This window comes from Anabas testudineus, chromosome 13, assembly GCF_900324465.2.
Source record: "Anabas testudineus chromosome 13, fAnaTes1.2, whole genome shotgun sequence".
In the NCBI taxonomy this organism is placed as follows: Eukaryota; Metazoa; Chordata; class Actinopteri; order Anabantiformes; family Anabantidae; genus Anabas; species Anabas testudineus.
Genome location: NC_046622.1, coordinates 12,518,913 through 12,539,826, shown reverse-complemented (window position 1 = coordinate 12,539,826; position 20,914 = coordinate 12,518,913). Strand labels below are relative to the sequence as shown.

General features: G+C 39.3%; 3 protein-coding genes across 3 annotated transcripts; 2 read left to right on the top strand and 1 right to left on the bottom strand.

Moving 5' to 3' along the window:
* The first annotated feature begins 1,558 nt into the window (after positions 1 to 1,558).
* slc33a1 (solute carrier family 33 member 1) lies at positions 1,559 to 7,586 on the top strand. Its single transcript, XM_026369640.1, has 9 exons — positions 1,559 to 1,640; positions 2,414 to 2,865; positions 2,979 to 3,132; positions 3,240 to 3,435; positions 3,736 to 3,935; positions 4,089 to 4,273; positions 4,366 to 4,483; positions 5,068 to 5,283; positions 5,383 to 7,586. Exons 2-9 carry the CDS (start codon positions 2,456 to 2,458, stop codon positions 5,548 to 5,550), a joined length of 1,647 nt encoding a protein of 548 aa, XP_026225425.1. The 5' UTR covers positions 1,559 to 1,640; positions 2,414 to 2,455; the 3' UTR covers positions 5,551 to 7,586.
* Positions 7,295 to 15,812, bottom strand: rps6kb1b (ribosomal protein S6 kinase b, polypeptide 1b). Its single transcript, XM_026369641.1, has 15 exons — positions 15,650 to 15,812; positions 14,322 to 14,365; positions 14,102 to 14,222; positions 13,938 to 14,006; positions 12,357 to 12,504; positions 11,812 to 11,869; positions 11,584 to 11,684; positions 11,299 to 11,389; positions 11,066 to 11,156; positions 10,836 to 10,943; positions 10,311 to 10,373; positions 10,038 to 10,115; positions 9,722 to 9,829; positions 9,412 to 9,524; positions 7,295 to 9,108 (listed from the first exon to the last, which is right to left on the bottom strand). Exons 1-15 carry the CDS (start codon positions 15,716 to 15,718, stop codon positions 8,859 to 8,861), a joined length of 1,512 nt encoding a protein of 503 aa, XP_026225426.1. The 5' UTR covers positions 15,719 to 15,812; the 3' UTR covers positions 7,295 to 8,858.
* Positions 15,813 to 16,761: 949 nt separating this feature from the next.
* Positions 16,762 to 20,011, top strand: tubd1 (tubulin, delta 1). Its single transcript, XM_026378900.1, has 8 exons — positions 16,762 to 17,051; positions 17,264 to 17,411; positions 17,737 to 17,953; positions 18,052 to 18,283; positions 18,446 to 18,610; positions 18,771 to 18,899; positions 19,122 to 19,305; positions 19,679 to 20,011. The coding sequence occupies exons 1-8, from the start codon at positions 16,901 to 16,903 to the stop codon at positions 19,782 to 19,784; spliced, it is 1,332 nt and encodes a 443-aa protein (XP_026234685.1). The 5' UTR covers positions 16,762 to 16,900; the 3' UTR covers positions 19,785 to 20,011.
* The last annotated feature ends 903 nt before the right edge of the window (positions 20,012 to 20,914 follow it).

The window sequence follows — 20,914 nt, the reverse complement described above, 5'->3', positions numbered from 1 at the left end:
TTATAGGATGAGTTTGAAGAACCTAAACCAGCGTTTTAAAGATTTTGGGGGGCTCTGCTTTTAAAGATCACAAAATCTTAGTGAAGATTCAATTCACAAAAGGGAGAAACTAATTATACACACGTATGATGAGATGATAAAACATTTTAAGGTGTATTAATAAGTAAAGAACAACCAGAAATAAGATACTCAGATGTGACATATCAGCGCCATCCAGTGGAAGATACAATGAACTACACTAACCAAGACCAATTTAACCTAAATTATGATTTGCTTGCACACAAGTGTCAAAGCTGATCAATAAGACCCATCCTTGCATCAGACTATCAGTTATTATAATTCTTGATTATTTATACCACACCAAAGTGTCTCTCACATGGTTACCACTGCAACTTCACAGTGATCCTGTTGTCACATGCTAATCCACCCATCTATACTGTCACATGGCATCCGAGGGGATAAGTAATTTCACATGCATTCATAGCAACCACAATGTGCAGCATGCCGTTATTGGTTATCTCTAACTTAAATGTGGCATGATAGGTCCATTATCCTGTCTATGTGCTGGTGTCTGATATTTGATGATGGTGTAGTAAAAGCAGTGTCTTTGTATTGATTGTCATGTGAGTGTAACATAACAGCAAATTAGACAGGGTATCAGTGAAAGTTTCATGCCATGGCTATTTTAAATCTATTTTGCTTTAACTGTACTGGTTAATTGGGTGTGTTGTGAAACTGATGTAATTATTGGAGTGATATTTCTTACCTCTGGGAATTCAGCCTCTGTTAACAATCTCAAAGCATCCCAAAAGCATTACCAGTCAGCTGTGTAAGTGTGGGTGTGAGTGCATGCATTTATGAGCATGTGAAGACCATCAGTGTAAGAGCCAACAGCTATTCTGATGACCAGAAGTTTATTTGAAGTTTGAATTCAGGCCAGGTCTTACTTTTCTTACGCTATTATATTGTTATTCAGATCGCATACAGAAGTAGGCCACTGCACATGAGTGCAATGTTTCAGTACTTGCATGCAATAAAATTGCTTTACACTTTATCTCCACTTTAGAGGTGAATACTTTTTACTCAGCTAGCTGTAAGTCACCATTTGTCGATAAATATTTAGATTATATTAACATTTACGTTGCTATGATTTTTATCATTATACAAGAGCTGTGTTTTACAAGTATATCAGTATAGTCTATGAACAGTATAGTTCATTAAACTCTCCTACAGTTAATAAAATGAGTAGCATTTGTTGTACTACAGCTGGTTACATTTCAAAGGTCATGTTACATAGACTGTACTTTGGTACTTCAATTACATTTTGCAGATAATACGTATAGGTTTTATTCAAACAAGATTTGGAATATGGGAATTTCACTTATTACACTGTATTTTGTAAATTAATACTTTGTAAAACCTGTCCCACCACCGGTAATTTGTATTTTCATTTTTTTACAGTCCTGAAATTGTTTTTCTTTTACCGTATGATACTGTGTATTTGCACTGAAGCGGAACAATTGTCGTGCGTATTTTGACACGTCAACTGTAGGTGCCGGAAACATTTAGACGCTGCACAAGATGGACTTCCTGGCTTATGTTTGTTGATGCTCACCGATGTGATCTTTTTAAGTGAAACGGTAGTTATTTTCCTATGTTTCTTATCTTGGCTAATGTGTCATTAATTTGTGATAAATTAAACGTAGCATCATGTCGGTTTCCCGCTGATTGTAACTGAGCCGTTTGTGTTCTGTTTGTTGATTTGGCACGCTGTCATTGTCGTTGTATGCACGAATTGATCTACTCCTGTTTCCTCTTTAGTTTTTCATCTCATACTTTACCTGTGCATGTCTTTATATTTCCCCTCATTGTCAAATGAAAACCGATTACAGTTTTGTTTCTATAAGTGTATTGTGTTCTTTATTTGTAGGTAACGTAACGCTGGGTAATTTAAAGGTGACATATGCCGACTAAAGTTAACGCAGTGATTTACCTGCTCCATAATTAGCCTCATGTCAGAGATTGAAAATGCAGCAGTTCACCTGTTTATTACTTTATGAAATACAAACTGCTTTCAATTGGGCCCTTAATATACCTTTACTTTTTAATAAACTCAGTCCAGGATTTTTTGTGGACCCCTAACCACTCACCTAAAACCCCAATAAAGTGTCATAAGTTTGGCCTGAAGATTCAGCTCACCATGCAAATAGTTAGTCAGAAAATCACAAGGCCCATTGATCAATGTACAGTTTTTTAATGCTCAACGCTCACTGAATGTTTCTCCACCTGTCCCGTTGGCATCTTGTTATATCATAGTGGAAATAAATGATGGGCCTCACAGTAACTCCAGAGGCTTGCAGTTAATCAGCAATCAGTTCAGCTGTTTCACCAGATCTCTCATGTTTTTCTACAGATTTGTTGAGGGCTCAGCAGGTTTGATGCCCGCTGCTTCAAAATGGAGTCAGATTTGATCATACACAAGAATGGGCGTCAGAGGAAGCTAGTGGGTGCCAGCCTCCCACAAGTAAACATGAGGGACATGGACAAGGGAGAGACAAGTGCCTCCGAGCCTGATGTAGAAGAGGAAATGGAGGGTCTTATAAGAGAGTCAGACTCAGAGGACAGGAGGCACAGAGTCCGGCCTGGTATTCGTGGCGAGTTAGGGAATGTATTGCTTCTTTTGTTTCTCTATGTGCTGCAAGGGATTCCTCTGGGACTGGCTGGAAGCATCCCTCTGATCTTACAGAGTAAGAGTGTCAGTTACAAAGACCAAGCCTTCTTTAGCTTTGTCTTTTGGCCATTTAGTCTTAAGCTTCTGTGGGCACCACTGGTGGATGCTCTCTACTTCAGCAGGTTTGGTAGAAGGTATGAAGGACACATTTATTGTTTATATATATTCTGTACTTTTTTTTTTTTTTTACAGCTTACATCTATTTTTTCTGATTATTTCTGTGCCGTCTACACATCATTTTCTGCAGAAAGTCTTGGCTGGTGCCCACACAGTACCTTTTGGGCCTATTCATGCTGTATTTGTCTGTAACGGTCGATTCACTGCTTCAGAGTGAGGAAGGACCAAATGTGGTAACACTTACTGCAGTCTTCTTTATGCTTGCATTCCTGGCAGCCACACAGGTAGGCAATCATAAACACTGTAATATAAACACATATTCAGAGAGATAAATACATCCAAGTACATTTCCGCCCAGTTCTCCAATTGCTCTCTCTTCTCTGTCACTAAGGATATAGCTGTGGATGGCTGGGCCCTGACCATGTTATCCAGAGAGAATGTGGGTTATGCATCTACATGCAACTCTGTAGGCCAAACAGCTGGCTATTTTCTGGGGAACGTGCTCTTTCTGGCTCTGGAATCTGCTGACTTCTGCAACAAATACCTCAGAATAGAGCCCAAAGAGACAGGCATCATTACCTTGTCAGGTATTTTCTGTCCCCCAGCTAATACTAGATAAACAAAATATGTTTGTATGTATGAGGGTTGTCATATGGGTGAGGTTATCTGGCAGTTGGTGCTTGACAGCTGGACTTCTGTCTTGCTAGTTTGAAACATTTCACTACTTGTCCGAGTAGCTTCTTTAGTCCTCTCATTAGTGAAACATTCACACTAGAAAAAACCCAACATCCAGTTAATCTTTTGTGACGGTTTATAACAGAACAGTAATTTGGTTGATTACTGAAATTAAATGTTTTTTTCTAATGCTTACTGTTCCTCTGCTCCAGATTTCTTGTTTTTCTGGGGAATGGTGTTTCTGGTTTCCACAACATTGGTAGCCATCATTAAAAGGGAAAATGAGCACAGCATAGGCAAGAGGAGAGTCCAGGAGGAGACACAAGGCGTCATGGAAACCTACAAGTTGCTATTCTCTATAATCAAGATGCCCACAGTCTTCACCTTTTGTGCCCTACTTCTTACTGCTAAAGTACGCAAATAAATAAATAAATATTTAGATTATATTAACATTTACATTTTGTCTTGCTCTTGAAATACAGCTTTATAAAGCAAACGCACCTGTGCTGCTTAATGTGAATATCCTCTGTGAAGTTAAGTTTTATGTCTTCTATGTATATTTCAGATCGGTTTCTCTGCAGCAGATGCAGTGACAGGTCTGAAGCTGGTGGAGGCTGGAGTTCCCAAGGAACAGCTGGCACTGTTGGCAGTACCTATGGTGCCTCTGCAGATCCTTCTACCAGTGGTTATCAGTAAATACACAGCAGGGCCCAGACCTCTGGATGTATTCTACAAGGCCTTCCCTTTTAGGTCATAACAAACACCTACTATACACACAAACCCATGCATACACACATTCAGTAAACTAAAAGCTAACAGAGAGTACTTGCCCTTTATTGTAGGTTACTTATAGGGCTGGAGTACGCTCTGCTGGTGTGGTGGACCCCCAGTTTAAAACAAGAAGGAGGGTACCCTGTTTACTACTATGCCATAGTGCTGCTTAGCTACGCATTGCATCAGGTTTGTTATTTCCTGTTACCTTTATTTTCCTACCTTTTTCCTCTTTTCCCTTCCTGTAGTCCAGTCACTGACATAGTTTCTCAAGTGATAATCGATGGCTCCAAACTGCTTCTAAGAAAAAACATTTAACACATTGCATATTATATACGGGATTTCCAAGTCTTCTTGAAGAAAGGGTGATTTAAATAAAGCAAACTCAAATATGATGGTCACATTAGTGGACATAATACTTGAATGTTTTACATAACTACAAATGTACCATCAGGTGAAATATATCAGGACCAGCAAGCGTTCAGGGGTTTTCCTTTTTTCTCATTTGATTCATACTCATTTACTATCTCTGCCCCCAGATGTCACTGTGCAACAGAAGAATCACATAACTAACAGGGATATCGCTTAGAAAAGAGATTCGGTTCTGATATCTGTCAGACAGTATGCCGGTTAGTTCTTTTAGTGAAAGTGTTATGTAGTACTTGGGCCAACAAATAATTTTATAGAGATTACATCAGAATAAGGGCTTGGGATGTTACTGTGTCTTTGACAATTATCGGCTTTAACAAATGTTTTTCTTGTTTTTATCCAAGGTGGCACTGTACAGTATGTATGTGGCCTGCATGGCCTTTCATGCCAAAGTGAGTGACCCACTCATTGGCGGAACCTACATGACTCTACTGAATACAGTCACTAACCTTGGAGGAAACTGGCCCTCCACCATGGCTCTGTGGTTGGTGGATCCTCTGACCTCTAAGGAGTGCCAGGGGGCTGTTGGGCAGAGCTGCAGCTCTCCAGAAGAGGCAGGGGTAAGTGATCAGTGAGAGGATGAAATGAGAGACAGTGTATGTTCCTATCTAGACAGTTTGAATTGACTATTCTTCTTTTGTCCCTGTCTCCATCTCTAGCTGTGCATTAAAGAGGGCGGTGTTTGTGTGACAACACTGGACGGTTACTATGTGGAGTCAGTTGTGTGTGTTGTGATTGGTTTAGCCTGGTGGGTTTGGTTAGGGAAGAAAATGAAGCGACTGCAAGAACAGAGCCCTGCTGCGTGGAGATGTAGAGTTAACCACTGATGATGCTGTGGCTTTGTGGATGGTAGATGGTATCATCAAACCACAGACTCTGCACCTCCGCATATTCAGCTTCAAACTGTTCTAAATGCTGGACGTACTGTAATTCCACCCTCATCTGCCCGATTTAGTTCCTCCGGTCTCGCGGTTTTAGAAGACAGTTAAACAGTTCTCACACATGGTCAGCGTCACCATCTTGAAGTACATAAATCTGAAGAAGAAATGGTCCACCAAAGTCCTTCTTGTCATCTCTCATGCTACAGCGACAAACTCTGATAGAAATTAAACTGCATACTCCGCTGCTGAAACAGCTTAGCCAAACCAGAGCTGCGTCAAAGAGTACCTAAAATAATTCTCTGGGTTTGTTTTAACCTGCGCAAATCACCAGGTGGGGTTGGGTTTGTTACATTTAATCATCCAAAGAGAAATGGCAGTACATAGATTACTCACTTAAATTTGAGCCCCACTGAGTCTCTACTCTGCAGCCTCAAATTGGTATTTAAAGTAACAGGAGTACTTATTCTGTATAGCAGTCATGTATATACAAAAAAAAATCTATTTTTGAGATGTTTTTATTCTTGCCTCAAATTAACTGAACTGTGATAATGTTGTCAAACATTACCCATCTGGTAGGCAACCGAGGTTAAACCCAGTGCGAGGAATAACTATTGCTTTCTGACTCAGAACCATTTTCTTTTATGATTATTTAAATATAGTTTTTCCTCTAAATTTTTTGTGCCTTGCTTACCATATCAAAGTCTCTTGATGTTGAAGATATGCAGCATCAACAATTCAGAGCCAACCCTGGCTGAAGCTGTAGTGAAATAGTCAAGGCAGGCAACATAAAGATGCAATTCAAGTGATTTTATTGTTGTACTGTAGTTGCTAGATTACACAGAACATGTTGGCTTTCATTACTTCAGTTATTCCTGTTTTGTTTTTTATTTTCCATAACCCATGCATGACTGAGAACTGAGTACACATTCCCTATTAAGAATTTAATTTGCACAGTGATATATGCATAATATTAAAGTAATGAATGAAGTAAGACATAAAATATAGTTTTAGTTGGAGCGGTGCTTTCATTTTTCCGTTTTTGGCCAGTGCAGCTTTATACTATCAGAGCATCTCGGTTATTAATAGGACCTGGTTGGTAAATTATTTTAACTAAAATATATTTAAGTTGCAAGAAGGGAACTAGCTTCTAAAATATTCCTTGATGTCATTTAATTCTTGAAATCCCCTTGTGCACTGTAGAAAAAAGATCCAAGAGGTGGGTGACAAATTGAACACGAGCCATCAGTGAGCATTACTCACCTTGATTTGTAATACCCTTTTCTACTTGGCAGACTGGAGCCTAGGGAGGCTCGTCTAGCCAGTCTAGTCTAAAGGTTTTGTTGACTGATCTAAATGTTACAGTATTCAATCGGGGTTCATAAGAGATCATATCAATAATTTGTTAACTGGTTTTGCAGTGTCTGATTTTTTTTTTCATGCCTTGTTTATGACTTTGTAAACCACATGTCAAAGGTCAAACAGTTTTGGATTACTATGATGGCAGGCTTTTCACTTCATAATACATGACTTTACCGTGATATTTACTGTGCCTTTTATGTTCATTTGTACGTCTTCAACATCACAGCTTTCTTGCCATTTTTTTTCTTTTTAAGAAACAGTAGTAGATTAAATGTGTGACTGTTCATTAGAGCACGTGCATTAGATTTTATAATATTTTCAGATTGGGGTGTCAGATTAGTTAATATTGGCTTTTGATGGTGGTGAATGTGGTTTCTTCAGCTGCAGAAAACAATGTAAATTACATTGTTACCTCACTTCCATTTAATTGAAGTTTGATGTTTATGTAAATTTGTGATTCTTATTTTATTTTGATTATAATAGGTAAATTTCCAATCAGTAAAAAAGATAGCACAAGGTAAATGTATCCTGGGAAAATTATACTATTAAAATGCTAGCAGCAGTGTCCTGTAATGTTCTTGTGATGCACATGAATATTGATAATATTGGAAACAAATCTTACGTGTAATTTTAAAAAAGCATACTTGTGAAGTTCTGGTTGTATTTCCTCAAAGTCATAATACAGATATTTATCTTTATACACACAAAAAACACAATGGACCCTTTTTTTTTTTTTTTTTTTTTTTTTACATTTTATTATAATTTTCCTTGCTGTTCAGGAATTCTAAAATTGACCTCCTAAACAAATAAACGCTGATCCATGAGGCTGTAAATGTTGCCAAGTTTTTGGAGTATTAAAACCTCACAATTGCAAACAGTGTCCAGATCAACTGGTGCCACAGTCTCCAATATAAATTCACTCAAGTGTTGGATGGGACCCAACATCCCATCGCTGCTGAGGTCCACTGTCTCCTGGGTGGTCAGAGTGGGCGGGTCACGCAAAGCAGCACTGAGATCAGTGTGATGTTTCAGGTGGTGATGGGAATGGGTGACGCTAACGTTGCATCAAGCTGAATTATGGGGTGACACGTCAACTAATCCTGTGATGCATCCCATAGTGAAGTGGGCCTGAAGATAAAATAATTGAAGTATGGATCCCACATCAAATAAACCAACAACAAGTCATCCACAACATCAATGCTGAGCAATGAAACATGTCTTTTTCTTTTTTTTAATTTAGGCTCTGATTCATCATTGATGTTTAGCACAGTTAATGCATTTTGTAAAACATAAGACATAAAGCTATATTCACCAATACTAGAATCTCTGCTTGTCCGCTGCTCACAATTTCTTTGATGATTTTCAGTAATGGACCTAATTCGTGTCATTTCATCCAGAGCCAGGAAGCATTTTTTCTGTAAGAAGTACTGTCAGAATCTCCCAGTGGAAGTAATTTCCTCACTGGCATTCATTCAAATAATTCAAATAATACAAAGCACTTTGGACGTCATGTTTGAAATCAATTGCATACCATGTGATACATTATCGCTGCCTTTGATCTCACAAAAGGATGTAGTTCCAGATTTCCAGTTCTACTAGTCCAGTTCAGAAAGGGGTAGGGAGGGGTGTTCAGAAGATAAAGGCCATGAGACCTGAGGTGTCGTCGCAAAAGTGGTGAGACGGTGATGTCGGTCTGTAGCTCTTAACTGCAGCACGTTGGAGTTCAACATTCACGCACAAACTCCAGGTTGTGACAGTATATGTAGTGTGTGGATGTGCAATTTTTGATTTTCATTGTCTCTGGCATCCGTATCTTTTTGCTTTGTTTCTTAAAAAAATGTCAACAAAGAAAAACATATAGAGTCAAGAAATAAACTCTGTAGAGGCGCGGTGGGTCATAGGTTCATACGTAGATGTTCGGGCCTTTTGGCCACGACAGGATAGGCTTGTTGCTTCATTTGAGCCAGGTTGACCCCAGCAGGCTGACGAATGGGAAGAGGGGCCGAGGCCTCGGAGCTGGTTGTGACATCCATCTGTTCTGGGGTGGACAGTTCCATGGCCTGGTCCTGAGGTGACTGAAGGACACTTGGTCCTCTGCTAAGAGGGCTCCGAGACCAGCAGTCCCCACCTGAGAACTTAACTGGACTGACAGGGCAGAGGACAGTGGAGAGATTTTAAAAAACACAAATATGTTTAATATGAATATGTGTATTTTTTGGCTTAGCTTTTCTACTGCATTTTCTTGTGTAAGAAAAAAGGATAAATTCAAGTATAGTGACCAAAACTCACAGTAAAATTTAAAATTTAGGCAAAAATATAAAAAAAGTCACAAATTACATTCTGTCCCACGTGCTTTGCACAGTTTATTTTTCTTTAAGTAAAAAGTTTGAATGTCACTGGTCTGCAGATACATCGTATCTCACCACCTTTGCAGAGGTGCTGACCTACCTGAGTGGTGTTCTTGGGCTTCCCATGATTCGTCGAGGTGAGCGGATTTTTGGCTCAAATGAGAACTTTTCTTTGATGTTTTCCAGGACAGATGGAGCGACATATGTGAAACCCTACAAAAAATGTGAAATCAGGGGTGTGCTAAGTTATTTTTGCTGCTGTGCGATGTACAGTACTGTGACACAGCTCTGTTTTAAGTTGTTGTGTTTAAATGTGTTTCATTTTATAGTGTTTCATGATTTGTTTCTGATGATTTCTGATTGCAAAGGACAACATAATAACAGGACAAAATATGTGGTCAGAGGTATACCAGGAAGGCTTGATTGGCACTCTCACTGAGGGTCGAGTCATCGGGGCTATCAACTGGTGTCTGACTGGTGAACTTCGAGTCAAACTGACTCACATCTTCTGCTGATTGCTGAAAAGGTAGAGAAACCAAGCACAAGTCAGGAGGCGTAGCAACATGAGCAGATGTGTTTACATGAAAAACAGGGCGAGGTGTGAAACAGGAGAAGAACTGGGCTTCAATTACTGTAACTTATTTAGTTGGTTTGATCCGGGAAAGTGATCAGAATTAAATAACTTATTGTGGTGTGACTCAGTAGTATCCAACTGAGGATACTCACCAGGAAAGGTTTGAAGGGAGGCTCTACTTTCCGAGCCAGCAAATCCTCCCAGTTGATGTGTCGAAAGAAGGGATGAGCCTACGGGATATCACACAGAAAGGGGGCGAAATGAGCAAAGGGTCATTAAACATAGTTCTTCAGCGTGGGAAAATGTAAACAAACTGCCACTGACTCTAAATGAATGAGTGTGAGTACATGCATGTCTTCAGAGATGTTTGAGGCACAACCCAAGCCACATTAAAAATTAATCAAAAGCCAGGGCAGTGTTCTCACCTGCACCTCTGTGGCATCTCCTGCTCCCGCTCCCAGCCGCGAAGAGGCGTTTCTCTTCAGCAACTGTACAACCAGAAGTCACACGTCAAAAGACTGCACTCGCAACAACACGTGTATCAGAGGATATTGTTGTACAGAGGTTTATGATGGAGTTTAAAAGCTGATTGATATCAACCAAATTCTTTTTTACTCATGTTACCAATTCATCAAAATTAAGACATAGACCTCTATCTCTCTGTGCTATCTCTGTCTCTAGCATCAAATATCCCAGATTATAGATTAATCCTCCACCTAGAATAAAATCTATATGGCCCTTTAACTTGAATCTGCAGACTGTCAAGTGAAACGAACTGTACATCACTGCATTTTTTGTTCAAATCTGTGTAAAGCTTTAGACACTTATCTGTGCTACAACTGAAAACTACTTTTTCCATCTCAGGATTGATCACTTTGGAGTTCAAAGTGTTGCAGGTTTCTGAAATCAGCCACTGCTGTAATATGAGCTGGAAAATAACCAATAGATACCCGTTTCAAGAGATCTCTAGCTTCTTGTGTGAGGTAGGGCGGGAGGTTGAGCTTGCACTTCAAGATCTTGTCGATGGTCTTTTTTCGATTTTCACCAGTAAATGGTGGCTACAGTGAAAAAGAGGGAACAGGGTTACCCCAAATATTTCAAAATATGATTTATATTTTATAACAGTGCATTAGCAAAAGTGAAATAGAAGGCATCTCTGCGTTGTAAAATGTTAACTGACCGCTCCTGTGAGCATGTCGTACATCAGAGCACCCAGACTCCACCAGTCCACTGCTCTATTGTGTCCACTTCTCATCAGGATTTCTGGAGCCCTGTAATAAAGTGAGTGGACAGTTCTTATAAATGCATTAATCAGTAAAGTTTATAAGTGAGCATAAAAGGAAGAAAAGCAAGTAAAGGGAAGATGTGAATGCAACTGGATGAGACTGTGTGACTGAAGAAGTGGGAACTTACATGTATTCAATGGTACCACAGAATGTGTGGGTGACTGTGCCGTCATGAATTGACTCTTTACACAACCCAAAGTCTGTTAATTTTACATGGCCTAGTAAGAAAACATAACAGAATCAGAATCATTTACAACTGTGGTGAACATATACAGCTACATTAAATGACAATAAGCTCCAATGTTAAAGGGATTGCACTTGTATTTGTATGACATTAATTTCAATGGATATATTTACGGTTAAATACAAAGAAATGTAACTTCAAACATATAAAGAAAGCCTTCCAGCATACCTTGGCTGTTGAGCATGATGTTTTCAGGCTTCAGGTCTCTATAGATTATGCCTTTTTGGTGCAGATGACCCAGAGCCATGGAAATCTCTGCCAAGTAGAAACTAGAGAGAAAAACAAAGAACACATTTGACTAAATTTGGGGTGTGGTAACATCCAGTTTCTATTAATACTCATAACAGGTACATTTAGCTCAAGCTACCTAACTATATGATAATAGACAGAGCTCACCAGGCTGTGTCTTCCATGAAGATGCCCTCCCTCTCCAGTTGCATGAAAAGTTCTCCTCCTGCACAAAATGACATATTGTACACATTTAACACACATATCATCTCCAAAGGCTAGATATGCTGCTCTCTAATATATTAGAAATTATTTGTTGTTTGTAGTCTGGGCATCTGAACATCTAACCATAATAAATTAGAGTATATAATAGATTCATTATAAACTACCTACCTGCAAAGTATAGTATCACATAAAACATTTGCCACTTGATAGTTAACAAAAAAGAGGAAGCAAGCAACAACTTCAGTCTGTTTTTAAAAAGGTTTAGAATGAAATAGGAGGAGGAAATGGGGACTGTATGTATGTATATGGGTAAAAAAACAAAAACACCTAAATGATCAAGCTTATCCAATGCTGACTGAATTTAGAGTGTAGGCATGATTCATTACAACAGGTGTGAATGATTGCAGTACAAACTGTGATTTCACACTGCATGCATTAATATCACTGCAGAGTGTGTGCTCGTCGGTGTGGGCACTGCTTGTACTGACCACTTAGGTACTCCAAGATGAGGTACAACTTTCCTCCTGTCTGAAAAGCGTAGATTAGGTCGACAATGAAGGGATGCTTGACCTCCTCCAGGATGTTCCTCTCTGCCTTGGTATGGGCTGTGTCCTTTGCATTGCGTACAATCATAGCCTGGTGTCACCAAGACATTTATGACAATTAGTCAGAAGGCTGATGCAGCAGCATGAAATTAAGAATTGTGTTACAACTGAAAGTAAAACAGATTTAGGAGGTGTGTACATTTACTGTATACGTGTCTAAATATATATCTTGTATATATTGTATACTTCCAGCTCTCCAAAAACACTCCTTGTACAAACCACGAACCCTCTCCTCTTTGCTGTTCCTGGTTCTGCTTTTGTTTCTTAACCACTTCTGTCAGAACGCTAAAGAGCTGCTTGTCAGCAACAATACTGTCTCAGCTTTGAGTGTTAGAACTACAACAGATGGAGCTCCAACAGGCAGACTGAGGTTGTGACAGCCCTTTTGATTTAAAGGCAGGCCTACAAAAGACATTTTTATTGTGGCTGATTAAGGCTTATGCATTGGCTTTCAGCTCCAAACTGGGTGTGTGCTCCTTTGAGTGGCCTACAAATATATGCTGAAAGAAACTGTCATCCGCTACCAGCAAGTTTATAACTTCTCTACTATGTGTTTATTACACATGTCAAACTAGGAGTTATTTATGAGCTTTTTTACACACACTCAAAACTATAAAGAGAAAAATTATGACTTCTTATGGCTTTGAAATCATTTATATTGTGGCTATACTGTATATTCTTGTCCTTATCGACGTAAGAACAAGAATTGCAAGAACCTTTAAACTTTTTCTGCAGTGGGTCTAGCTTTTACATATGGAATAATTCTTTTTGTTTAACGCATTTCACCTCAACCCAGTTTTGGAAAAGCTTAATCAAGCATTTTATATTTCAGGTTTCTTCAGCTTCAGGGATGCATATTTTCCTGATTACTGGGAAATCCTAACAGGTTAGGATAGTTTTGCAGTGGTACTAAATTCTAGAGAATTTCCTTATTTAAGAAACATGATGAAGTGCTTTCACTTCTTTGCTTAAATGAAAACTGTATCTATCTCAGTCTGAGAAGTTTGGGCAAGTCTGGACTGATTTCCTACTGTGAGATGCTGATGATATGGCCACTGAACTCCTAACATTAGAGGTCTAAACATAAATGATTGCCACTTTGGTGCTAATGTCGACTGAAACAACTGGTGGAAATGATCAGGTCTTTAATGTAACTCAGGGTCATTTTAGCCAATCAAGCAAAAGCAGGTTGAATAACAAGCAGAATCTAATGGGCTGAGGCAGAGTGTTTTAAGTGCCAATGCTGCAGCAGAACAGCGCAGATGGCAATCTACCAACTAGCAGTGAAATCTTACCCCACCAATGGCTTCATGGACAGTCAATAGTTGCAAACAGAAGTACCACAATATTTATTTATAATAACAAGCATGCCATTATGTTCGTAGGATACAAACTTAGAGCAGCTGCATATCTCTAATTGATGTGAATGGAACAAGATTTTGTTTGAGCAGTGATGAAAAATACCTTTTTTAAAACTTTCATGGCAAATATTTTGCCTGATGCAGCTCCGACAACTTTTCGAACTTGAAATACCTGCACAGAAAAAAAGGCATTTGCATGTTTAGGATAATAAAATGAAAACTTGAAGCAATTCTGAGTGAAAACAATTTATTTAAAAAAAGAAGTACCTTTCCATAACCTCCTTTCCCCAGGACCCGCAGCAGCTCAAAACACTCCGGTCTGATACTCTCTGTCCCCTGATTGACGTTGTCCTCTGATATCTCAATCTTCTCACAGTCGTCCATGTTGCTGCAGAAATATATTCGATGCACAGTGCTCACACTTTTTTCCACCAATTCCACCATAAACCCAGACATGCACCCGCAGATGGACATATTGAATACTTACAATTCAAATCCACTGCACTGGTCCATGATATCATTGATTTGGGCCTGAAATGAAAAATAAAATACATCATATAGTTATTTTCAAGTCAATAAGTGTGTTTGGGCCAAATGAGGAACTAGAGGGACAGTGGTGTGGAAAACAGATGCTGAACAGCAGTATCGGAAATCACAGTCTGATTTAATAGCTTTGTTTTTTTGTTCCATTCATTATTCCACTTTTATTTGGTTAGCATGTAGAACTTTTATTTGAGTCACTTTCCAAGTACAAATACCATCAAATACCTCATCACTTTCTGATTCCAAATGTTCCAGTCTGAGGGTTTGATGCTTTTCCCAGTTTTATACGATTACAAACTGCATATTTGGGGGGTTTCTAAAATTAGTCCACCAAGACAAGATATTTGAAAACATAAGTCTGAATCCCAGAATCTCATCCAAGTTCATATTCACAATTTTACAGACAAAACTAATCATTTAATATAGAAATTAATGATTGAATAGAAAATAAGCATTAGTTGCAGCCCATTGTACATTATATCCTGCTGTACATTATGTTTAGAAAACTAAAGCCTTCTTACAAATAAAATATTTATACAGAAGCTGTGATATGACACTAACAAACGAGTCCTTCTGTAATAGTTTCCCAAACTAATGCTGCATGAACATCAACATGATGTAGGCATGTTGCAAAAGGCAAAAAATAAATGTTGAAAAGAATGTGCATGCTTGCAGATGCTGAACGTAGTAATCTGTGTACTACTGCTGTAGCAGCAGGTGATGATGTTTGACATGTACTGTACATAAAGCAGCACTGACACGATGTGAATGCCAACTTTAAGTTAAATGTACGCTGTAGATCAGCTCTTTAGACTGATTTAGCTCAGTGTGAAGTGAAGCAGGCACCAGCTTTCAGCGAACACAGCCCCACTCAGTCACAGTCTTGCCAAAATAAACTTTTGCACACCGAGCCACATTTGTCACTGCAGCACCTTTGGCCAAGTAAGGCTTTGCTTGCACAACTCCCAACATGACAGCGATGGTTTTTAAACGTGACAGCATGAACGACGCATGCGTTTCATCGCCAGCTAATGATACTAGTACAATTAAAAACACAACAGGTGACAGCTCGCTCGTTATCGCTTTCAGAGCAGCGGGGACGGGCTAGCGTTAGCTCTGCTAACGGTATTAAGAAAAGGCCTGAGCGCTCCGGCTGCAGAAGCAGGCCTGCGGTGGCTGGCAGGCTACCAGGCTAACAGCTAGCTACTGTGCTGGGTGAGTTTCTGCTGTGACAACTCTACTAGTTACGTTCAACATCTCCCTGTAAAGTACCTCCTCATTCTCATCGTCAGAGACATTTTCCTCCGGCTGATCCAAATCAATATCAAACACTCCAGCCATGGCAGCGCTTCGCTCGGATCGCTCTGTCACAGACCGCAGGAATAACAGGCGTCCCCCACCTCATGGACAATCACACACCGCCGCCATAACCGGCTAATACACTGAGCATGCGCAGAGCAACACACTCCACAAAAGGGGCGGCGACCAAAGACTTATTTTGTCGTAAACAGAAGCAGCTCACTGATTAAATATTAAACAAACCCTCAGAAATCCTTCCACTGTCATTCACCAGTTCATTTACGCCAACTTTATTAGATGTAAAACATATTTCAGAGATACTGACAAGTCAAACTCTAAGTTCATCTAAAAAAAACAACCCAATTTACCCTTTCAAATCATTATTATAAGGATCCGGATCCTATGCAACAATTGTGGTCACGCGTGTTAATACCAAGGTCATTTAAACATCTTAATGCACATACAGTATTTTACTAAAACCATTGTAATCACTGAAAAGAAAAAATAAAAGAAAGACATTAGCTTTGCAGAACTTGTGCTTTTGATTTCATATAACGGTTTACAATCTAAGGGCAAATACTCTAACAACATAAACAACAACAATAATAATAAATATATTAAGAACAATATAGAGCCGTACACATTCTACACTACCCTCCATCCCTTACTTTTTGTACACGTTATTTGGTCATACATTTAATTACAAGTGGGCAAAACTTTATATATTATATATATTTCTATATATTTGTCAAAAACGAATAAAAATAAATAAATTTGAAAACTGTCAGTATGCATTATTTATTGTAGAGTGATAGAGAAAAATTGTCAATGACTCCTGTGTGACATAATCAAAATGAATAAAAACATATGTCTCCATATATATGTTAAACATTGGACGAACATTGATTTTAATAAACACACACACTGTCGTTATAACACAGCATTATAGTATTTCTTAACAAAAATCGATTCCTTAAAAAAGACACACATGTAGTCATCGTTCGGTTCACAGGAATGGCTTTTATTTTGAAAGTTCTGACAGTTTTGGCCGGAAGTGACGTTCTACCTTGTTGTGGCGGCAGCAGCAGCGTTTTCTAAAACACAACATGAGACCTGCAGCTGCATGGAAACAGTCAGGAAACGCTTTAATCACCGGGTGAATTCACATCGCCTGCTCTTATTAGCTGATCGGAAAGCCGCTGATCCCCGACGAAAGTCGAGGAGATGTCTGTGGTAACAGTTCAGCTGGGTCAGTGCGGAAACCAGGTGGGTCAGGAGCTGTTTGACGTGGTCTGCAGCGATGCTCAGGAGGGACAGAGGAAAACATACAGCACCGTCAGCTGCGAGCGCTTCTTCCATCAAACCAGACATGGAGGTAAACATCGAGCTGGATTTAAAAACAGTGTGTGCCTGCAGTGTATGTGGAGAATGTATTTACTGAGGAAAAGTACAAATACTCTACTACCACTAAGAGTAATACTAAGAGCACTGCATTTATAATGGATTTTCTATATGGGGCTTTACATGAAATTATAACATTATTATTACCACAATAAATAAAATCATTCTTTCCTTTTTATTTACCAGATCCTGTGGCCAGAGCAGTGCTGATAGACATGGAGCCTAAAGTGATCAACCAGAGCAGGACCAAAGCTGCAAAGTCTGGCAGGTGGAAGTATGGAGACAATTCATACTTCAGCCAGAAGCAGGGATCAGGAAATAACTGGGCTAATGGGTAAGGCAAAAAAAAAAAAAAAATCCACTTCACTAGTTTGTTAGTTGGGGAACTTCACTATGCCCACAATGAATGATTAATTATTAAAATCCTTAAAACCTTTAAAAGTACTGTTATCAAAGAAATAGTTCGTTTACAGCAAATGTAAACATTATCTATCACCTCATCATTTAATTTAGTAATGAGTTTGTAAAATGAATCTCACTATATTTCAAGCACACCATCAGGAGTCCAAAATCCAAAGATATTAAGATTATTAGTATTTATGATATGGAAAAGGTTTCGCTTGAATAGTAAAGTAAACATGCTTCATGTGTGACTCTAGGTATTGTGTCCATGGCCCTCGCCACAGAGAGGTGGTGGAAGAACTGGTGAGGCGAGAGGTGGAGCGCTGTGACAGATTAGCAGGGCTCATGGCCATGATGAGTGTGGCAGGGGGAACGGGGTCTGGCGTTGGCACGTATGTTACTCAGTGTCTCAGAGACGTTTACCCAAAGTCCTTCATCCTCAACCACCTCACCTGGCCGTTCGGGACCGGAGAGGTATGGAGATTTGTGTCAAGTCTTTTTTAGTAAAAAAAAACGTTAATTTAAAATAATGTGTTATAAAAATCTTTTTTTCCTCTAACCTTTCCTCTCAGGTGATCGTCCAGAACTATAACTCAGTGCTGACGCTGGCTCATCTCTACCAACTGTCCGATGCCATCCTGGTACACGAGAATGACACAGTGCACAGGATCTGTAGTCAGCTGCTCGCCATAAAACACATCTCTTTCAGTGACGTTAACAGGGTCATCGCTCACCAGCTGGGCAGTGTGCTGCAGCCTGTACTCACTGCTGACTCCCACGGAGTCTACAGCAGAAATCCTCTGGGTAAGAGAGGCCAACACGAAAGACATGTTTTATTCCTGAGGGGTTATCTGATAGAAATACACCTCCCACTGCTCACTTCATGTTTAACCTAAGTGAACATATAGTAGTTTTCCAGTCTCTACCTCATTGATAGTATTATTTTGTGATGTTTCTCTTCCTCAGGTGAGTTGGTGAGCGCCCTTGCGTGCCACCCTGAGTACAAGCTGCTCAGTGTGTGTACTATCCCTCAGATGCCTAGTTCCTCCATAGCCTACAGCACGTTCAGCTGGCCAGGGCTGCTCAAACACCTGCGACAGATGCTCATCTCCAACAGCAAAATGGAAGAAGGCAAGTTTAGTCAAAATATTTTCCACTTCACTTTCAGTTTAGCATATTATGAAAAGATAATATCATAATTAAGAGGGTATTATATGCATTGAAAGTGGATTGAATTTACCCTAAGCTGTTAACCTGTGTTTGAGGATCATTGTTGTTTGTCCTGTGACAGGCATAGACTGGCAGGTGCGTGTGCCCACAGGCTCTGAGCGAACCAGAGGTCTGACAGGATCTTGCTTTAACACATCTTTGGCCAACCTGCTCATACTGAGAGGGAAAGATGTCTACAGTGCAGACACAGGTCAGATAACTGGTTGAAATATATGGATTTTATTGAAGTATAAATTCTCCACAGCTGTCAGGAAGAAGATGAAGGTGATGTTTTTGAAACACAGGACATATTTGAGTCCAGGCTGCTGTGATGCATGTAACATGAGCATTTTCAATAGCATAAACAGCTTATAAATGTTTCAATTCTTCAGATTGTACAGAATGAGTGATGTGAATTGAATACTATTCACAGGCGGCTTCGCGGACCCAGCCCTTTACACATCCTGGCTTTCATCAGAAGAAGCTTTCACACAGTGGAAATCCCAGGTGCCTTTTAATAAGTATGAAAAATCTGCCACGCTGGTCAGTAACAGTCAGGCTCTGCTCAGACCTCTGGATAACATGGTGGGAAAAGCCTGGAACATGTTTGCCTCCAGGTGGGTCAGTTCTGTTACCTAAAAATGCTTGAATAATAGGAAAAGCTTTGTCCAGTCAGTCTCAGGGTCGATATAGAGACAAACATTCACTCTCACATTTACACCTATGAGCAATTTAGAGTCACCAGATAACTTAATGATGTCTTTAAACTGTTCGGAGGGAGCCAGAGTACCCGGAGAAAACCCATGGAGGCATGGGGAGAACATGCTATTTAAGGGAATAGTTATTTAGATAAAGTGTGTAGTATCAAAATGAGTTTCTTTTTTAACATCAATACCCTAAGGCTGGAAAGCAGTTTTCATTTGTGTTGTTTTTTAATTTAAAGTATTTTTATTCATTTCCCCTCCCCATTTTTGTTTTCCTTTGTTACAGGGCTTATATCCATCAGTACACTAAATTTGGGATCTCAGAGGAGGATTTTCTAGAGAGCTTTACATCTCTCGAGCAAGTCATCTCCAGCTACAGTCAACTATGCTAGAAATGCAAAACACTAACAGGCACCATCCTGCCTTTGGACTGTATGCAGACAATACCATTGTATGGTTGGTATATTAATGATGCTGAAAAATATTTAAATCAACTTTTTAGTTTACAGAGAGCTTTATTGAATGTAAACTGGCAACAGGAACAGAGGCAATGTCAGTGCCCCTTCAAGGTGTAGGTTTTATTAAATGATATATTATGGACTTTGTAAGATGGTTTTGTCAGCTGCTGTTTCCAGTATCAAGATGAAGTGCTCCAACCTTTTAGTCAACATGGTGTAGATGAAAGGAGGGAAGACAATCTTAAATTATTTATTTAGGTTAAAGTACCAAAAATACAAAGTACAAATTATATAACTTATATTACTTATTAATTAGTAAAATTCCTGCATTGAAAAACTATGTTTTTATTAAATCAGCAAAATAAAAACCAAAAAAGGAATGTCTCCGCTGATGGCCAAATTAGAAAACAGATCAGTTCAGTCAGTTCAACTTTATAAAAGACAAAGCGCCAGGGAAGGTCCATAGAGAATAGAGTATAATTAAGCCATCGTGTATTACTTCATACATACACGTTATGGAGTACTAGCATAAAATTTATGTAATCAAGTAACTAAATATTTGTAGGTCTTTTCCACCTCTAAACAAGAATTGTTTAAAATGTTCCAACTGGAAATTTTAACTTCCACAATTCCATAACAAGGGTGTCTCCATCTGCTGAGGATGATCATGGCATGTGATGAAAGCTCCCGAGCAGCTACTAAATAAGCCTTTGAAAATGTGTGATCAGCAATTCCAGTACTAGCTGTGTTGCACAGAGACAATTAAGACACAATAATTTTCTCCACTTTATTGTTCATTCATTTTACATGAAAGTATTTCGAGAATTGGGATGATTGTAAAAAAATCACAGTGTCACTAATAATAGGTTGCTGTATCCACAAATGGGCCTCCTGAGGTGCAGTCATGGTACACTTGAGTCTTGAAGCACAGGCGAAATGCTGAAAGCCCACAACTTCAGCCAGCTTACAGAGTGCTGTTGCCGTGTTCATTTAACAGCCAACACCAGTCTGATAAGCTAGCTGACGGGGTGAGATACTGGTGTAAAGGGGTGCACCACTGAGAA